The sequence below is a fragment of the Zonotrichia albicollis genome, chromosome 3 (assembly GCF_047830755.1).
Source record: "Zonotrichia albicollis isolate bZonAlb1 chromosome 3, bZonAlb1.hap1, whole genome shotgun sequence".
Lineage (NCBI taxonomy): Eukaryota > Metazoa > Chordata > Aves > Passeriformes > Passerellidae > Zonotrichia > Zonotrichia albicollis.
Window position 1 is genome coordinate 16,827,724 of NC_133821.1, and position 20,863 is coordinate 16,848,586.

Here is a 20,863-nt window from a genome sequence, read left to right on the forward strand (position 1 = left end):
ATCAAATAGATTGGATTTAAAAGATAAAGATGATTCCAACACCAGTTATTATTTACAGGTATAATTCAGATTATATTTCTTATTTAAGGCATCAAAGACCTTCCAAATTAAAACAGACTGCCTCACTACAGAAATCATTCTGGCTGAATTAAAAGAGAGGATGAGGACCTCAGTAATTCTTTTGCACTACTCTTACTACTCAAGTAGATCTGTAAACTGAGAACAAATCTAGGGAAGAGCTATTATGAAGACACAACCTCAGAGAGCAAACCAAGAGGCTTTTCCAAAAGTGTCATTTATCTATTTCTGCATGGAGCAAAAGCCCTGGCTTTCACAAACAGCCAAAGGGTGGCTGTTCACAAGCAGCCAAAACTCGCCCCTTTGTGCTTTTGCAAAATTTCACCGACATAAAACATCCTTTGCTAAACTCAGTGAAGAAAGAATCCCAGCCAGAAGGTTCTACCTTATTCCCAGGATCCTGGGAAATCATGAAATCCTGAAGCAGCACTAGAACTGATGCATATCTTGCGATTTCTCACAGGATTACGCAAAGAGTGTAAAGAGGAGGAAGCAATTTCCCAATTGGTGTCAAAGTTCAGGAACGGATCACAGCAATCACAGCCCGAGGAAATCCACCCTTCCAGCAGTACCCCTGAGTGGAAGTGACCCCCTTTCCCCAGGCTACCCCTGCACTGCCCAGACCTTGTTCCCTGCCTCCTATCCACACCCTGCCCCAGCAGCATCCTCTGACAGATCCAGGTGTTCCCAGATCATCCAGCACAATGACTTACAGGAGGAACTAGCCCAGACGTGACAGCAACTTGCCTCTGAAGCACAAGGGACAGCTTGTACCTCTCAGAGCTGCCATTTCCTAACATCAAGAAGTAATTAATCTAAGCTGACTTCCATCATGGCGTGAAGTTTGCCAACAGTTACCACATAATATTATGTTAGAAATTATACATGTTCACTACACTGCAGATGTGCCTAAGGCATTAACTGTAAATGGTATTTTTCAGCAGGGATGTCTATGTGGGCATGCACACTAGAGCAAAAGCCCTGACAGTCATGGATTGCACAACGGTTTCCATAAACAGAATTTTCTGTTGAGAGCTTTTCTCACTGCTGTACTAAAGTTTTCCATGTTTGGCCTTGGAAAAAAGGAAAATTACTCTAAATACTTCAGGATTGAAAGAACTGTTCCCATCTCAAATCCATCACCAGGAAGAGAAACAGGAGTCTGATTTCACTGTGTTTGTTCTCATCCCAGATTTCCTTCAACACATGGTACTTTCCCCATTTTCATCTTTCATTTTTGATTCCTCCATTCCCAAAATATTCACTGAGGTAAGGTTTATGCAGATGGATAAACATATCTGAGCAGCAGGAAGCCCTGACAGTGCTTGGAATCAGCTGGTACATCTGGGGATGTACCATAAACTGAACCTTGCAAAGTGTGGGCATATTCAGAAAGGCTAGGCATCAGCTTACACCCTGCCTTTTTGTATTTTGAAGCCTAGAAAGGACAGAAAATCTATAGCAGGCATTAAACTTCACATTATGTAGATGTGCTAGGAAGAATAGAAGAGCAGCAGCGGCAAAATTCGTAAGTATGCAAAGATCATGGTAATCAGTCTGAAGCATTATTAGCTAAATTTAGTGCACTGGATGAAATTCATTCGTGGAACCAATTCCTGCCCTTCCTATTGCCTAAGATGTTATTTCCTCAGGTAGTGCATAAATGCTATGATGGCATTTTAAGCAGTGTGATTTCACACTGAAGCATTTCCACACGTCCTGTGAGGTATGAAGATCTATTGGGCTGTTTCAATTTGTTATGTTCAGGAGGCTTTCTCCAGAAAAAGATCACAACAAGAGGGAGATAAGCCCCAAGCAAGGGAAAAGTATAAGTCACATGCACAGAATAAAGTTTTCCCTTTACAATCTGACATTATCAGCTTAGGATGAAATACAATCTATGCTATAATCTGTTTTAAGCATTAGGAAAACAAAAGCCCAAGCACACACATTAAATTGCTATCAGGAGGAAAATCCATATTATACAGGTGACAGGTTTTTCTAACAAAGCATTTAAAAGAGCAAAGTATGGAAAATACCAATGCCTGCTTTCAAATACTTGCAAAAAAGGTTAAGGAACATAACAGGCAAAAGAAGAAGAAATATTAGCACACAACCACATAAGCTAAGGTGCAAAGCATGTTAATTAGTGTATTATAATGACTTCTGACAGTTTCACATAATGCCTTTTCATCAGCATACTGTTTCAATTACACATTCTCCACTTCCCACATTAAAACCAGCTTCACGATGATTTTTCACCTGCTGCTTCAGTATTAAGTTTAAGCCCCATGTCTTCCAAGAAAATAATTTTATTTTCCTAAAGTTACTGGCTGATTCCTTCAAAAAACACAAGGGAAAACATTCTTCTGCTTTGTGAAAGCATAAAAGGAAAAGGGAGGGAAATGCTATAATGTAGTCTACCTCGTTATCTCCAATACCATGATCCTCCATGCTGCACAAAGCCCTTGGTTAGAAGTAAATCATGCAGCTCAGAGGTGAAGCACACTGGAACAGACACCTTAAATCTGGATTAACTTTCCCCAAATACTGAATAAATGATCACAGAATGACAGATATGCTGAGTTGGAAGAAGGCACCCAGAAGGATCACAGAGTCCAACTCCTGGCCCTGTACAGAAACAAGAAACAGCCCTTTTTATTTCCCCTGAACATCTATTAAAAATGGAACCAAACATTAAGACAAATGTCTGGAAGTCTGATCTACTAACAATTTAAAGGTTGTTTGATATTTTATTACTAGTGACCAGATAGGGAAATTTGTACCTCCTGATTTATTTTTATAAACTTGTGCCTTGAGGAATTACAAGTAAGAAAATACAAAATGAATGCACAACTAGGTCTAAATCCTTTACAAACTTTAAAATGCTGGATTCATTCATTATTGCCACGGAAACATGACACAAGGAAGATGGAAGACTGCCTTGCTCCTCTGCTTGTAAAACCAAGCAGGGCACCATGATGTCAAGCTGCAATTCTGCGGGCAGTGTCAAGGGATTAAAGGAGCACAACTCCAAGGCAGATCCCTACAGCCACACACAGGAGCACGCTCTGACATCAGATCTGGGCCATGATGAATGGGTCTCCTCCCACACACGCCTCTGAGCTCACTCTGGGGAGAGGCAGCCACTGGAGGACGATGATTGCCTCCAGGAAACAATCTTTCCCATCCCAAACTGCGCAGGACACACCCTAGCTCCAGTCATGGTATGGCTGGAGGAATTTTTTCCATGCACTCATAGATCACTCTGTTTCAACAAGTCTGGTACATTCTTCCTCCATCTACTGCTGAGAGGTGCCAGGAAACCTGTAAAGCAAGTTGGGATTTTCAGCAGTGGCTCTGCTGCTCCCACCAGCAGCTCCAGAGGTGCCCAGAGCCTGACAGGATTTGGTGTTTGGGGCACAGGCAGAGCAGTCACACAGGGTAAACAATCCTGCTCACTTAATGACAGTTTACTGTAGTCACCTTCAATATGCCCACATTTTCAACCACTAATCCACTCATTCTATGAAACAGTCACATAGTAAGAAAGCTCTTGACACAGAGCCACAAAACAGAAACTCCTCCTTGAAATTTTCATGCAGCAACTCATCACCCAATTATTCCTCTTCCTTTCAGATCTCACTGAATTTTAACAAGGAAAATGACAGGGAGCTAAGAGGCAATGTTTCAGCCTAAATTCTGTATTTGGTCAAAGTTCTAAATTCCTCTTCTCCTCTGCTCCCTCCCTCTCATAATATAATACTTTAAGCCCTTAATTCAAGTTTGTACAGCCAGGGTGACACTCCCAGGCAATGCAAATGCATACTTGGAGCATCTTCCATCAAGCAATGCACCCCATGAAGTAGCTGCAATCTTTTCTCAAGGCATTTGGATGCTTGCAGCAATCACAGGCTGCCAGAATGAATTTTCAACCCCAGGCACACTTTAAGCAAGAGTCTTCAGGCACCCCAGTGCCTTTTTGCTTTTTTATCTGAAGAATTATTTAACGTCCAGACTTTCCCACATGTCTAGTACCCATGCACTCATTCTGCAATCTCTCTGAAAAAGCTTGTAGTAAGATCTTAAATCAGCACTGCAGTGCTTAGAATTAGTATGTATTAACAGATTTAGGTAATGAAATTTTAAGCTACTGAAGCTTATTATTTTCATCCTCAAAAATCTATTCATGTAAGTGCAGTCACCTTTTAATTCAGAGCAGAAGATTTGAGATTTAAATGTAGGTTCACTTGAAGTGAGTCTAACACACAAAAAGTGACAGGAGTAGGAATACAAGCTCTTTTGTGAACTGAAGAAAAAGAAATGAAAGAATAGAAGCAGCAAACAAATTACAAGACCTGTCAGCCTTGTTAGATATTATGTTGAGAGCAGTAGGGATGAATGGGGACTTCCCACTTCCATGCCTATCACAAACAAATGAAAATATATTCATGGTTTTGAATAAGGTATTTAGGAAGTGACAGATAAGTCTTAGGAAGGCACATTTGCTTTCCCTGCTGAGAAAATAACATATCTCAATAACACCACTTCCTTTCAAATTCTTCGGGACAACGAATCACAGAGGGCAATTTTAATTTATTTTGACTGTTTACTCTGTGTTGACAATTTGAATTGGTAGCTTCTGATATTCTGCTGCAGGAAGCAGTTTGAAACATGACAGCTCAGGCTGCAAAGAATTAATACCTTCAAAATTATACATCTCTTAACCAACTGTCTTTTTTCCCAGCTATTCCAGGCTTAATTTCAGCATTGCAGTTTGCATTTCTTTTGTTCAAAACGACATCCCAGAATGTTATTCTTTCCATTGTTTTGGAATTGCACACATGCATTAAACATGCCTGGGAAAGCCCAGAAAAATTAGAAGAGAAAAAAATTGTAAAATTATTTGACTGTCAAGAAATTCCTGTCCTTCAGAAAAATCTGTGCTCATTTTTGTATTTGAGAAATTCCTTGGTTTTAGATTTCCATTGTTTGAAGAGCATGACCATATGCTTTATGAACACACATACTCAGTGCCATCCACAATATGGAAACAGATTTACACAGACAGCACATTTAACTCTACAGCAGCCATTTTAGAAAAGGCACAAGCCAAGGTAAGAAAATCAATCTCTGATGCATAAATATGGATTGTGACACTGCCACAACCTAACCAATTGTTGTTAAATGTCACAGGGAAACTTGCAAACTACATTAAGCTCCCCAAAAGGCTTTACAAGCAAAAATCCTTCATCACCACTTCGTTCAGGTTGCTGAAATGACAACTTCAGAGGGCAAACTGAACTTTTTCTCACACAAAGTCTCAAACAACAAGCCCCATTCCGCCTCTCAGGCAAGAAACTAATTTTTTTTTTTAATTGTTCCATTCCTTTCTCTAAGTAGAAAAAGTATACACCCTACTATTAGCTTGCTATTGTCAAGTAATCTGAAACGTATAGGAATGTAAAATTAAAGCTCTCACAAAACTGACATAAGCTTCAAAAATCATTCCACATCACTTGAGGATTCCTGCTTCACTAAGTTTTATTGTTCTCCAGTCTAGTTAATCTTCTGATATGTAATGGTTATTGTTCCATGTATTCTGAAGGCTTATACTTAAGCAGGAATGTGGGAATGGTTGTGTAGGTAACTCCAAAATCAATCCCATTAGAGTGAAAAAAAAAAAAGAAAAGATTGATGCCAAAACTCCTCTCTTACAAAGATAAAATGCAAATGCTCTACAGAAAGTGAAAACAGCTCCTCAGGGAATTGTTAGGAACTGGGCAAAAGAGCAATGCAAATGTTTCATTAGTCAAGTAGGAACTTGAAGGAAGAGAACTGGGAGTGCTTGTGGGAACAGCACAGCCCTGCCAGCACGGGCAGCACCAGAGACACCACTGACCTTGCATGCGCATGGAACGTCAATAAAGTAAAAGGAAATAGATAAAAATCTGTGCGTATAAAGTATATGCCATTTTTATTCCTTAAAGGATTTAATAAATTCCACAAGTCTCCAGGAACATAAAGATAAGCCAGCTGCTCATGAAGGGCAAAGCGCTATCAGTTTTCAAACCAACTCCACCGAGTTTAGGAAGGACTTGAGGGAGAAATGGCATTTAATAACATCTCTCGCTGCTCCTAAAACACAAAGCTGCTTCCTAAATGGGAGCCATAATTTAACCTTCCTTCCTGCAGAACAGTGTCCTCAAGAAAACATTTCAAAATGAAGAAGGAAAACCAATTTACTTGTCTCTTTCTCAGCTTGTTTGTTAGGACTGAATTCTCCATACACTACCTTTACATTCTGAATGCATTAAGTATGACTGATACTCAGGAAAAAACCAGTAGTTTATATTAATGATCTGCCTTAATTTCTTTGATTTTCAAAAATTTTAATATAAGAAAATAAGAAAATGTTAAAGGTGTTCAGCTGGAAGAGGAAAATTATAAAGATAAATATAACACAGGCTCTTTAATCCAAACATTTTCTTTAAAATAAATTCCACCTTCAAGCTTCATTTACAATCTCATTTGCACAGAGTTGCCAATCCTGATTAGCCCGAATGAACTCCCTAAACATGAAGGTGAAATCTCCCAGACAGTGATATAGCAGGAGATTAGAACACCTGCAGACATCCAGTGTGCTACAAGAGACTTTCTTTTACTTGGAATTACCCTCAAATGAATACCTTCAAACATGAACGTACAAAAGAAGGGAACTCACAATCCATGGTTAAACAGAAACTTTGCATTTTGAAGCTAAAGAAATGCATTCTGTTTGAGACCAAAAGCTAAGAGACAAAGAAATTTCTCTAGCTTTCAAAAACAGTGATCCTTTAAGAAGGAAGAAAAGCATGATTTCTAACAAAGTCTCAAAATACTTTTAACAGGAGCTAGTCCCAAGTGATTTTACAGGCAAGATGCAAAAATATTTGCTCAGCCCACCAGTGGAACACATAATCCCCCACGAAGACCCAAAACACAACCCTCTAGAAAGCCAAAATTTCTTTAAAAAACTCAAACTACTGATAATTTTAAAGGCATTATGTATATTGTGAGACTGATTGCAAATGAACACTCGGGTCATGAAAGTAAGAAATAAAGAAGGTAAGAAAGAAAGCAATAAAAAAAATTTCACACCCAGCAAATCTTCACATGCCATCTATTCCAGTTGATTATGGCATTTATTTGGTCAAGTATTCACAAGTTAAAACTCTATGTGTGTAATCATAGTCTGGCCTGTTATAAAGCATTATGTCTTAAGACTTTATTTGATCAGAAGGCAAGCTTAGACTAGTTCTTGCAACTTTGAGAAATTGCAGTCAACCATTTCTCAATATCTGATAGGCAGGAAGAAGAAGAAATGAATTTTAAAATGGGTATGGTTTGATAATTGATACACAAGCCATGTTTCAAGAGCTGTGATTGGTAAAAGTGAAGGGAGATTCCCTGAATATATAGAAGAGAGTATGGCACATACTCATGTCAAAAAAACCCACGTCTATCTTTTTAATGCATATATTAAAACAAGGTAACAGACGAATAATAGATGAAGAATAAAATACCCATGAAAAAAAATAATAATACTAGAAATCACCACTTGATGTGAGTGCACAAGAAAGCGCTGGAAAAAGGAAGGAAAGCTTAAAGCAGAAAAATGCAGAGGTAGGAGAAGGATGCTATACTTTCCAGGAGAAGCATACAAAGAAGAAACTGTAGTTAATTGTACACTGTTAATTGTATGGCTGCCATTTTACCAGTTTAGACATTAAAGGTGCAACATATACTGGATGCTGGGGTTGGAGCCAAATCACAGCTCCTGATGTTGAGCATCCAGATACTGTAAGCCAACAGAGGTGGTTTTATGATTTAGAACACAAAAATTCAAAATTTTCATAAATACATTGTTATCCAAACATCAACAGCACATCCTCGTTACAATTTCTCCAATAAAACACATAGTAATTCAAATGAACATTGTCACTGGTTTGTATTAAGGAGGGCCTGAAGGTAACAGCTAAAAGCAAAGCCCTCTTTCAAAGAAAAACATTGAATCCCTCAGGCTGGGACAGGTGTTTGACTGGTTAGCTTACATGGAAAAGTGAGGAAAAGTGTGGGAGGGGAACAAACGTGTTTTGCACACGAGGCTAAAAGGGGCACTACCTTGGAAGCATTTATTTGAGGGCCAATGCAACCAGCCCTGCCTAAAGCTCTCCCAGGTTTGACGACACTGAATTCACTCCCTAAAAAACTCCACAGATTGGAAAACCATTCACTCACCCTACAGGGGTACATCAAAATCTTGGACTGCTGAAAAAAACACAAGACAGGGACTTATCACACCTGCCTCTAATATGAAGCACCATTTATTTAATAAAATAGGATTCTTGGAAGGAAGCAGATTAGATAATGGGTTACAGAGGAATTGATTATGCAGTTCTGATTCAAGTCCAACACAGAACAGGAGTGACAGAAAATTATTACCAAATTATGCCAGATGAATGGATTACTCAAACTGCTCTAATACCCTCAGTTTGTCCTCACTGGGTATCATTTAGATACACAAGGAAGTTGGAATTAATTCAAAGAATACCTTTAGAGCACAGAATATTCCAAAAACTGAATGTTCCCTTCTTACTAAAAAAGAGCCCAATCAGATTTGGAAACTTTCTCCTTCCCATGGCTCTCATGTCAGTCCATGTGTCTGTCTAGTGTAGCTTACACACAAGGAGGGGTGTTGTTTAATTTTAAACAAGCACTTAAATTCTTCATCCCTGCAGGCATGAGGGTGACTCTGAGCACTTTGGGAGGAGCAGTGGAACAAGCTCAAGCTACAATTTCTTCATATGCTACAGCCAAACACAACACACCAAGCAGCATCACAACACGTGAACAAGGCCAGAGCCCCCAGCTCCTTTGTGTATGAGGTGAGGGTTTGTTCCACCTTAGAGGATTTCCTTTCAGAAATGCTGTGTCGGCTATACAGGGGATTTATTCATTCATGTTTACTCATTTCTGATTCATGGTCACTGGGCCTCTAAAATATTGTTGCTAAAAAAAAAAAAAAAGACAAAAGAAATTCTTTCTCATTTTCAGCCTCACCCTCTGTCTATGATCACAAGAGATTCTCTGACCCATGAACTAACTGCTCTTTTTGACACAACCAGCTGGTAGGAAAGCTAAATAAAGCATTGTCTCAAGCCAACAACAAAGACATGTAACAGAAAAAGAAAAAACAGAAAGGAAATCTTCCTGTGGTTTTAGAGATCTTGAACTGTTATAAGTTACATTAACTGCAAAGAAAGTATCTGGGGGATGCAGAGAGAACCTCAGATACTCCAACTGAAAAATTAAAGTTCTGTACAAAAAGAGGACTCACGGATGTGTAGGTGCAAAAGGACACCCATGTATCTGAAAGACTCAGGAATCTCCATCATGGACCTTCTGCCTCTTCTCTGATGCCTTTGAATTCCCCATAGTGGGAAACCTGTGTAATACAAATCCTCTTTATTTCTAACCAAATTATTCCCAAGCTAACATAGGGACAGTCCTTAAGCAAGGCAGGTAATAAATATTCTTTAGCAGTAAATCACACCAAGAGGGGAGGTTTTATATCCTGTAAAAAACAAGCACATAGCAGGGATCTGGCAGTTCTGGAGCCTCATATCCCTCCTTTGACTAGGACCAAACATTCAAAGGGAAAACTCACTCTCTGAAATTGTCTTTCTTTGAAAAGTTTAAGACTGTGATCTACAGTGACTTGTTTTACATATTTGTTTTGTTCAACTCTCTAAAGTAAAAGAAATCCCACAATATCCACGGCTCCCCAGTCAATTTTGCATTAACTTCACTTTCAGCTTCTAATGAATAGGGCTGTATTACAACAAACTAATTTTAAATGAAGTCTTCCCTGGGACCATTTCTGCTTCATTTTGTGGGGAAAAAAAAAAAAAAAGTTGTTTTAAACAAGATTACACCTCTGACAGGATTACACCTGACATAAATGCAATCTTTTACTGGCGTGAATTGTGATTTTCAAAACTGAGGGCTTTCAGATAATGAATTTTTACACTACATTTTACATTTACAAACTAAGGGCTCTTAATAATGTATTACATGACATTATTTTGTGTCCATGACACCTCTCAGAGTCTCAAGGGTTTTTTCCTCCCTCTCTGTGTTACATATAAACACATGTGGAGCTTCCCCAATTCTGTTGGAGGATTAAAATTGAATAATGCAGCTGTTAAAACAAAAATGCTCCAATAGAAGCTGTTGTGTTCATGGGTACTTCAAACAGTTTATAGTCTTGTCTTATGACCTGTTGTTTACACTCCATGAAGACTGTGAGATATTCAAACAATATTCTTATTGTATTCTTACTTTCTCAAAACCAACCCACGTGTTTTAATTATAATAAAAACATTGTATAAAATTATACTGAAAGTGTAGTCAAAGTTACAAAAAAAAAAGTGCTCCAGACAGACATAGCTATAATCAGATATCAAAGGGGTTATTTTTAGTGTTGCAAAGCATTTTACATTTATGTATTTATTTATTTATAAGCCTTGGAAAGCTGCCAGCTATTGTTATTGAAAAACTAAATAGGACGCGTACATAGAAGAGTGCAGTAATGCTCCAACACATTGTCATGTTAAAATATGAGATTTTTCAGACATTTCTCAGTCCATCTCTCTGACATATCACTAGGAAATACGAGAATTCAGACCACTGTGTTAAAGGAAATTCAGTATAACTCACTTTCCCAAGGAGCCAGTAGAGAGTTTCACATCACGACAAATGGCTAAGCAAGAGTACGTAAGAAGACTTAATTCAAAGTTGGTGATGGTTGTTTTAATTAATAATTTCTTCCACCTTCTTACTGCATAAATTATATAATTCAAATTATACTCACCAACAAACCAACACATGGGCAGAAAGAGGCACAAAAAATTGATATTGGGAGTATTAGATCTTCCATGAATAGTTTCCTCCTAAACCTAGTCATAGAACTATCATCAGTCTCTTGGAATACTAATGAGTCTTTTAAGTTATAGTTTGGGTTTTAACATTTAGATACATCCAGAAAAGTCTAAATCCCAGATCAGGGTGACTGCTGTGCCCTACAGATGATGGATTCCAAAGCTCCTCTGCATTCTCAGCAGACCAAGTCCAGCAAGCTGAGAACCCTGTGCTGCAACCATTAAAAACTTCTCCAAGTAGTTTTTGGCCAAAAAAGGAGCCACATCCAGAACTTGGTTTTTCTTACCAGCTAATAATCTAAAATAAAAGATATTGCCATCTACTCAGAGGAAAACACATGATACAGCATTTGCAAGCCATGCAATGGTGTAAATAATCTGCAATCCCGACCAGCTTGCACAGAGCTACAGACATACAGTGACATAAATGTGTCCCTTCCATCACTTGATTTGGCTTTTTTGTTTGAAAAAGGTAAAAAATCACTGATGGCATCTCAAGAATCTTCATAAACATTATCAAAAACTCACAAATAGCAAAAAAGGAAGAAACTAATCAGAGAATTATAAGAAATTAAAATAAAAATCCCTAGTGCATGATCTTCCACTTGCATGAAAAGTTAAACAAAACTTTAAGAAAAAAATCTGTGTGAAGGCAGTATTAAGAAAAGGGAGATGTGATCAGAAACTAAAAGGGGGAACAAATTCCTAGTGCCAAACAGCAACAATAAAAACCCACGTGAATATCATCCCCATACTTGAAGGCAAAATATCCTCCATGATGTTCTTTTCACCAGCAGTGAAACAGCATCCTCAATATATAAAATAATACCAATTTTACTTCTTATCACTATCTGATTAACAGTATTTAGATTCCTTCCTACAGCAATTAAAATATTATTTATACCCTATAGTCTCACACCTGCTGTTTTCTTTCTCAAGAGAAATGTTTCAACTGCTTGGCCTTAGTTTTCACAAAAAAACAACCCTAAGTACATAGATGAAAACACTGTTGCATTGAACAGCCTCAAAATTCCTCTGCTGAGTGAAAAAAAGATCTTTCAAAAACCATTTTACATAAACTTCTCATCCTATCTACTTAAGCCTGGTCTAAAGCAATTACACTACAGACGAAGAACTCACAAAACAGTCCTGCTTTTTGTATTATTCCTTCAAAATATAATCAGAAAAAAACCAACACCAAATTAGCAACTTTAAACCTCAACTGCAAGGTTTGTGGGTAAGTGTAGGAGAGCTCCAAAAAAAAATCACAGCCCCTTTCAGATTCATATTATTCCTTCTGCTTTATTTCAAAATAGTAGAAAGAAAATCTTTATTTATTACTTATGGTCTGATTACTTCCATTTGCAAATAATTTGTCATATTTTTGGCTGGGTAATGTGCAGTTTCAGCACAAAAAGGAATCCTATTCTTTGCTTTCAAGAAAGAAAATTAGGCTGTACTGTTTTTAAAACATTCCAGCTACAATCATATAATTATTATTAATCTGAAGGAATGATATGAAGGTAATGACCTCTGAGGGGCTCCAATTTTAAACCTTTTTGCTACTCCAGGGAAATGGAGGATCAGCAGTTAGTGTTCTGATTCCAGCCCCAGGCCTGTGCCAGCACACTTTATAAGCTAAATCCAGGTTTGGGAGACAGGCTGCATATTTTTCAGAGACTAAACCAGCATAAATCACAACGTGCCAACACACTATGAGGTTAATGTTGTGTTTTACTACAGTAAGCAATTTCTATCACCATTTAAAATGAGACAAGCAAAATTCAGGCAGACAAAAATCTCATGCATCAAAGATTAATTTTCAAGTACTGAGCACTGGCTTTAGCTACTGAGGGAACATATTAGAGTTGGAGCAGTAACCACTGCACTTAAAGGAGTATAAATATCTCCATTCTAACTCCTCCATTCTCCTTGTCAGCTCACTGTAGTGATGGGAAATTTTGTTTATTTTTCATGCAATAGACTTTTCCATCTTCTTATTGTTATTTGAGTAAGAAGGACCAAGTATATCCAAGTATGGAGGAAATAAAATATATAAGCCTGAAGGGGCACACCGCCCTTCTCCAGTGCCAACATACCTGAGCAATGACTCCACACCACCAGTGTGCAAAGGCATATTCCAGCAAATTATTTTGCACCTCATTAGGAGACATTTGAAATAGACCTTGCACATAAATTAAGCATTAGCAAAGTGTTTACACCTTGTAACTCACTCTCTGTTCCATCAAGGGGGTTTCCAGACAGCGCTGGATGCTCATGCCAAGCAACTGTGATAAACAGTGCAGGCTGCCGACCCCAAACCACCATCCTGCAAACAGTCCTGTGGCTGCTTCCAGTAACACTGAAAATCAGACTTTTGCAGGAAATGCAGCTGTCCAGAATTAGGGAAGTAAAGCCAGGGAAGCAAATTCATGGCATCAGGTTTCCACCGCCTGCTATTACAACATATTAACACACACACTGTATTTTTGCCAATGGTGGACCCAATTACTGAGCAAATTTCTCTAAAATTTCTCAGTGCCCACCTCTGTCCTGGAGTTCAGCATTCAGTGACCAGACTACAGCAAGCAATGCCCAGAAGAGGAGGACTTAGATTTAGCAGTGAGGATCGATAGTAAAACCTTTCCTTTAGCCACAACACATACATTTGTAACCAAACAATTAGATGTGAAACGACAGCTTCCAGCAGAGCATGCCATGAGTTAACCACAGCATGACACTGCAGAGAACACTGACAAACACACACTTGGGTCCATTCACAAATTAAATTTTAAAGAATCTATCCATTAAAAAAAGTCTATGAGCTAGGCTCAAATCCAAGGACAAAGACTGTGTTCTCTTGTGATGGAGGATTCTTGCTGATTCATAACCTCTGGTAGCTACAGCACTTGTCCCTTTCATTCCCAAACTGACAACAGAGCCTGCACAGACTTGGAAGAGAAAGAGAGGTTTCAACTTGTTTAGCTGAAGTAAATAAATAAATAAATGCATTCCCCATCATCCCCAGGAGTCCCAACTTCTCCCTTTTCACAGGTGTGTGGGGGTGTACGTAAGGAGGAGACAAGACACACAACTTGACAATAAACACTGTAAAAAATCTAAGGAGGTTTTAGGACTAAAGAAGTAATCATTAATACTTCCCTTCCAACACATTGACAGTATAGGCATGTGTGTGACTGCTCATGGTGAATACAGCAGGTCATTAAGATGACTGGAGCCAATTAGATCAAATTAAAACACAAAGGCATGACTTCACTTACTTTCAAAATGGTCTTAAAATACATAATATGATCTTATTAAAAAAACCTTTGTAACTCAGAAACCACGCAGAAGAAAAACACAAATATGTGGTAAGTGGTTTTGTTAACTATAAAAAAAACCTTTCCCAAAGGATACTGAAAAAGAAAAATATCTCTCAAGAAACAGAGGTCTCAGACCTTTGATTAGTATTAACTTGCTTTGCTTAATTTTGAAATTGGTTTTTAATGTATCAGCAATGATAATGATTTAAAGGGATGGGAAAGAGCTGCTGCAGCTCAGGAAATCCTTGTGTTTCTCCAGATACATATTGCCTTCTCAGGAGGTGTCATGCAGTTTGGGCACATGGCTGGCAATAATGTGAGGCTACTCAACTCAGATAAAGAGAAGAAATACATCTCTGCTGGAAAACTATCATAACTTTTACGAGTTTATATGCTATTAATGATTGTGTCACCTTAGGCTGTACCTTTTTAACTAAAATTTCATCAATTATGCATCAACTGTGGGAGAAGATCAAGAATCTTGACCAATTGAGAGTTAGTAGCCAAGTCAGTCTTCTCCAAGCAATCCTTTCTTGTTCACATATTCTTCACCTTTACACCTTCCTAATTTCCAGACAGATTTCCAATTCCCAGACTTCCCTTTCACCAGAATAAATAGGGAGGTAGCAAACTGAGCAACCATCACAACCGTGCAAAGGAAAGCAACATTTCAAGCCTCACATATCAGAAATTTAGAATAATTTTAACAAAACATGTATTGTTTTATTAACAAGGTAATTAAAATAAGTAAACAGATCTCTTTATGGAATCCTGGAAATCTGAAAAATTTCCTTGAACATTATATCCCATGCTTCCAACTGGTCAGTTTTGTAGTGCAGTAGAGTTTTGGAGTTTCATTTCTGCATAAATCAACCTTTTAATTACAGCTCTGCAACTGATCTCTGAGAAAATCAGGAGATTGAAAAATCAGTACCATTACAGCCTTACTTTAAAATAATACCCTGCAAATATTCATCTTTTAAAGACTGTAAATTATGCCTACATTACAGTAGCACACTTTGTAATCTCTACTTTTTAATCTCCACTTCTTAATCTGATTAAACAAATTTAAAGGATGATTCCTCCTACTGTGTTTAATACTAGCACTTCTCCTAACTACTTATTTCACAGCAGGAACTGTCTCAGAGCACATTCACATTATTACTCCAGGCTGATCTTGGACCAGAAGATTTCCTATATATGCTATTTACTCAGGGACTGTGCTTAAAGCACTAAAAATGTCAAGCAAACAGAAAAAATTTTCTACATATTATAGATTTATTATGAACATAAACCATTGTATTTAGAAACTGCCTAGCAAGGTGTCTCCACCAAAAGTCCACCTTTTAGATTTACTGATGGTTTGTTCTATCCCATATTAGAGGCTGTAAGATTTTATTTTCCTAGATTTAGGAGTTTTACTATCAGACATTTTTCAGAAAAATAAAGAAATTCTTACTAGACTTGGCAACAATAGATAAAAGTTAGTTTGGGGGTCCTTTCCTGCCTAGGTCAGGGTACCACAGGCCTGTGCTGGTTTTCAATTGTTTTTAGGCCTGTTAAATACCAGGCAGAATGGGACTCTAATTTCTAATGTGTCCTGACAGGGTTGTTTTTTTATAGTGAACCTCTGCAGCAGATAACAATCCACAAAGCTGTTATGGACCCCTCGTTCCAGCCATAAACACAATTTACATCCAGCCCATTTTCTGCCAGCAGAGCCAACTGAGACTATTAATCAAATGAGAAAGAAAACAAGCATTAGTAGAGCTTTAAACAGATACTGTTCATCTGTTATTTAAAGCATGTCAGTATCAGAGTACTGCTCAGTGTTTGAAGATCAGCTGTACAATATTTAGAATGAACTGTTCTTTAAAAGGAACAACAATATGAAGTACAGAAGTTAAATAATTGATGATCAGTCTGGGACAGCTTTAAAGGAAACTAAGAGCAAAAAGCACTGCCTTTTTCAGCCCTCCAGAGCACTATGGAAACTTGGTGCCTGCATAGGTGTTGTTTGCTGAAAAACAACAATAGATGACATCAACCAAATTATGCATCCAAGCAAATAACTTGGTTGGCATTTGGGGGGGCTTTGTGTAGGTTTTTGCAGTACAGGAGGCAGATGGTGATTACACTGATTTCGGTAAAACTGTACTGAATGTTACATTAACTAGTAATTAGAAAACTCAGTTTGACTTCCTTCCTGTTTTCAAACAGATTACTTTTTGGCATGAAAAGTTCATAAAGAAACATCTCCGGGCCACAGACATGTTAATCTTGGTCTGTTCACATTATTGCAATAAGGAAGCAAGGAAAACTATGAATTATTGTATGCATCCTCTCTCGAAACATTTGCTGTTACTTGTGTACTTCACAAACTGATTTCTGACTCAGATGCACCAAGAACAAATCACACAAAGCCAGCCTATACACTCAATCATTGCATTTTTTAGTCAGACATTATTTTTTCAATTTTTCCACTATAAAGAAGTTATTTGCCAGACATGTTCTTGTTTAACCTAAGTAAATATAGCCAAGTACTCAATAAAAATACAATAGATCATAAAGGAGATGGCCAGAGTGGTTTTTATTTACCAACTACCACCTTCCTAACAAAGCATACCTTCCCTTCAGTGCCAAACTTAATCCCAGGTTCCTCCAAGTCATTTATAAAACAAAGCAGTATGCTGCACGATTTTTGAATACTAAACCTTTTTTACTGTGGAGTCCTTGCTGAAGCCCAAGTCCTGCATCAGACAGCGCACACAGGCTGCTGCATCCCAGAGCAGCTTTGCTGAATTCAGCAAACTGTTCCCAAGCAAAGCATTTCAGGATCAAGAACTTGAAATGGGAAAATCCCAGGGGTAAGAAACAAAATTGTAACATTTTAGAATTCTGTTAAATAACAACAAAAACAACCCACCTAAACACAACAATTCATAATGCTAAGAAATTCATTTTACATTCACTATAATTGTCTGTCCAACTACAGTCACAAGAAGAACAGACAATAGAATAAATAATTCACAACTCAAAAAAGTGTTAACTGATTATTCTAGTTGCTCCCCTATCCACAAACAGATCAATAGAAAGCAAACTGCTTGTGAAAGTTGGAAGTTAGCAGTCAACCATAACCTTCAGCAAATTGCTGGCACACAACCTTGCCTCACAGCTGATCTGGATGGGAGAGCCTGGACCTCCTTTCACAGCACTGCTTTCCTCAGGAAAGGCAAATGCACCATAGTTCCCACAGTGAAACTGTCATACCATTAAGACAAAGTGACAGAGAGTGACAAAAGATATCCAGTAGCTTTACAGCTTTCTAAAATATGAAACCAGTCTCGACTGCTTGATCACTTTCAGATGAATGGTTTAAAAGGTACAATAATTTAATGAGCCCACAAACTAAAGCTTACAGAGGCAAAAGTAAAAGAAAACAACATTTGGTGAGAACACAAATATATTTTCAGGAAAAAAAAATAAAAATCAAGAGTTTTAAAATCTCAGCCTCTGCACAAAAATTGTGTGTTTCCCTCCCTGTGTCTGTTGGTGAAAAAGGTATCCTTTCCCCTTCTTAGGTTGATGCATGATCAAATACAAGTAGACATGGCTTTGATGCAATTTCAATTTCTCAGGATACTGATTAAGAAGAATATTGGCTTTTCCCCATGCCTGGTTACAGGTTTTATTTCCAACTTCAGGTGATAATGGGTTTTCTAATTGTTTTGTTTATTGTTCCTACACAAAGAACTAAGATTTTCCTACAGCCTTCAAACAGGATCCCATTTTTCAAACCTAACTTCAGCAGTCCCTTGAACTGCTGCAAGATTTAAAGGGAGGTCACATCTCAGACATGACCCTTCCTCTTTCTAACACACATATCAGTTGCCTTGATACTTTTTATTTCATTTCTATCTCTAAAATACATGGGAGGAATAATGCACCTACTGATGAGCAGCTTTTCTGTCCATCCAGAGTTACTTTTTGGTTAAAGGGGAAGAATTAAACATTAAACACCCCCAGAAAAGTAAATTACAATGTGTCATCCAACAGTCCCTTTTATAGGAACCTGGTCATGATCTGAGCCATATACAAACCGAAGCTAACTACCACATTGAATTTTCCTCAACAATTTCCCTGACCTCTAGCCAAATTAGCCTTTCATAGATGGCCATTAGCATGTGGTAAAACTACATATAAAATATAGCAAAGTTTTCCCACACATAGAAACTACCACTGTTGAGAAAATAACTGGAAACTCTCATCACTGTCATCATAGAAAGAGCAAAAAATTACTGGGAAAACAATTTTCCTATTTACCCAAGACATTAAGGACTACAGGAGCCTAGACAGATACCTGCTACTGCAGCCAGTGTTTCATTTTACATGACAGTTAAGAGAGATTTGGATATTTTTGAATGAGCCATGCTCCTGCTACAGCCCACATATCCCAAAAACAACAACAAAAAAAAGATAGTTGAATTCTAGTTATATGGACTTTGCAATGCTTTTTGGTATTTGTATCTTCATGGCTCAATATATCATTCTGTAATATCCTAATCTGCAAAGATTTCCTACTTTTTATTCTCACGTAATGGACTGGTCAACCCATGTGCTGTGAAAGTGTTACTGCTTTGCAAGACAAGCTCAACATCTACACAACACAGCCAAATAACCATCTTCCTACTTGAAACAGGAGGAAAACTTTTGACAATTCCACTTTCAACGTGCGCAAACATTCCAGCACTGAGCTGCACTCTGTCGAAAGCTAAAGTGTGACAGATGCCTTCACAGTAATTGCCAATCAGACACTACACAGCAGCTGAAAACACAATACATCACTTTGATCTCCTGGGCCCTCCAAGTATTCACAATCAAGGAATCAGCATGAACATCAAATATGCAACGTTTCAAAAAACTGTCTCCGCGGAACTTAAATATGATAATGTATATTTTGTTCATATTTCATAAAGCATTTCCAATCCTTTATTATGCATATGAAAGGATAGGTTCTAGCTTGCAAAAAATAAACATGAAAGCTGCTTTATATTTTAGAGACATGGAAGTTTTCATCGCACAACATAGGTGAAATAATCATTTAGAAAAGCCTGAATTGCTTTGAGGGGAAGGCATGATTACAGAACATGCTTAATTAAGTCCCACTGCTAATTGTGTAAAATGAATACCCCGTTGAATTAGACTGCAGGGAAATGAACCGTGCACACCAGCAGCACGTGCTGGAAACAAAAAGAAAGAACGGCGTGACTTACATTTGGCAGGTAGGTCGTATCCACAGGTAATTTTGGCCTGTCCAGTCTCACAGCCACTCAGGTTGCGACACTCCGCAACCAAGCAGGGCCCAGCAGCTCGGTGAATGCAGCCATCCACTGCAAAACAAGCCCAGAACCCAGAATTTATTAAAAGCCACTTTTTATGTTGCCTTTACTCACGGTCATAAACATTTACTGCCCATTTTTACACCCACAGCCCAGACCAACTGATCTGGAAGTTGATATCTAAATATATACAATTTTTTTCTTTTGATAGAATTAGTCAGTGAGTTTTTCAAAACCATAATGTTTAGCCAACTTCTGCTAATTAAAAAGCAAACATCTAGAAAATGTGAAGTAGAGTAGAAGTTCCAGTATTAGAAAAGGATCTTACTGAAGGCTCTAAGAAATTCTCACAACAAATTATGAAAAGAATTTGATCCCCATCCAAATGCCAAACTCCTTTACAACATACCTCTGATACTTCTACAACTGTGCAGGTCATTTAATGTCACCACGCTACTAATGCCTTATATAAAAATTCCAAGAAATAATGCTTATTGTTTGGAAATATAAGAAATACCTACTTCTGAGCTTTTTAAATTTTACCATTTTTTTAAAATTTTGCAGTATTCATGCAATATTTTGGAGTTAATTAAAAAATAATTACTTAAGGTTGCAATTGCAGCTAAGTATGCAAGAAAATTTGTAGAGTGCATAGATCTTATTACCCTCAGGAGCCAGCAAAAGAATGAAACAAGGCTGCTGGTACAGCAATTCTGCCCTCTCAACATGCAATTCAAGAAATCATTTACTGTAATTATAGCAAAAAGTTTGAGAAAAAGGATAGAAAATAATAAAGGAAGCAGTGTATGCATGAACATATTCACTAGAGTAAAGCCCTAATTCAGCAGCAGCTATGGAGTTCAACTACAAGAAATAATCTTCACATAAACTACAACATCAACTCAAAAGGTAAAATAAACAAGTATAAAGGCTAAACAAATAGAGCTAAGAAAGGAAGAGTCTGTATGAACACAGTTGAAGATTTATTTCAGATTTTATTTCAGATTTAACTAGTTCAAACTTAGAGCTGTGCCCTGCAGCATGTCTGAAGCAGTTAAACCAGAACAGGTTTGGAAAGCCAAGGGGGGATGGGTTTTTAAGAGATGCACATCACCTGGTCACAGCAGGAGCTGTGTAGCTT

General features: G+C 37.8%; 1 protein-coding gene across 7 annotated transcripts in view; it reads right to left on the bottom strand.

The window, feature by feature from the left end:
- The window catches only part of MACROD2 (mono-ADP ribosylhydrolase 2), an 849,382-nt gene that overhangs the window by 566,845 nt on the left and 261,674 nt on the right, over positions 1-20,863 (bottom strand). For all 7 annotated transcript variants that reach the window (XM_074536851.1, XM_014268149.3, XM_074536850.1 and 4 more), the window contains one exon: positions 19,657-19,773. In XM_074536851.1, the coding sequence (XP_074392952.1) occupies positions 19,657-19,773 (117 nt within the window). The remainder of the gene's footprint in view (positions 1-19,656; positions 19,774-20,863) is intronic.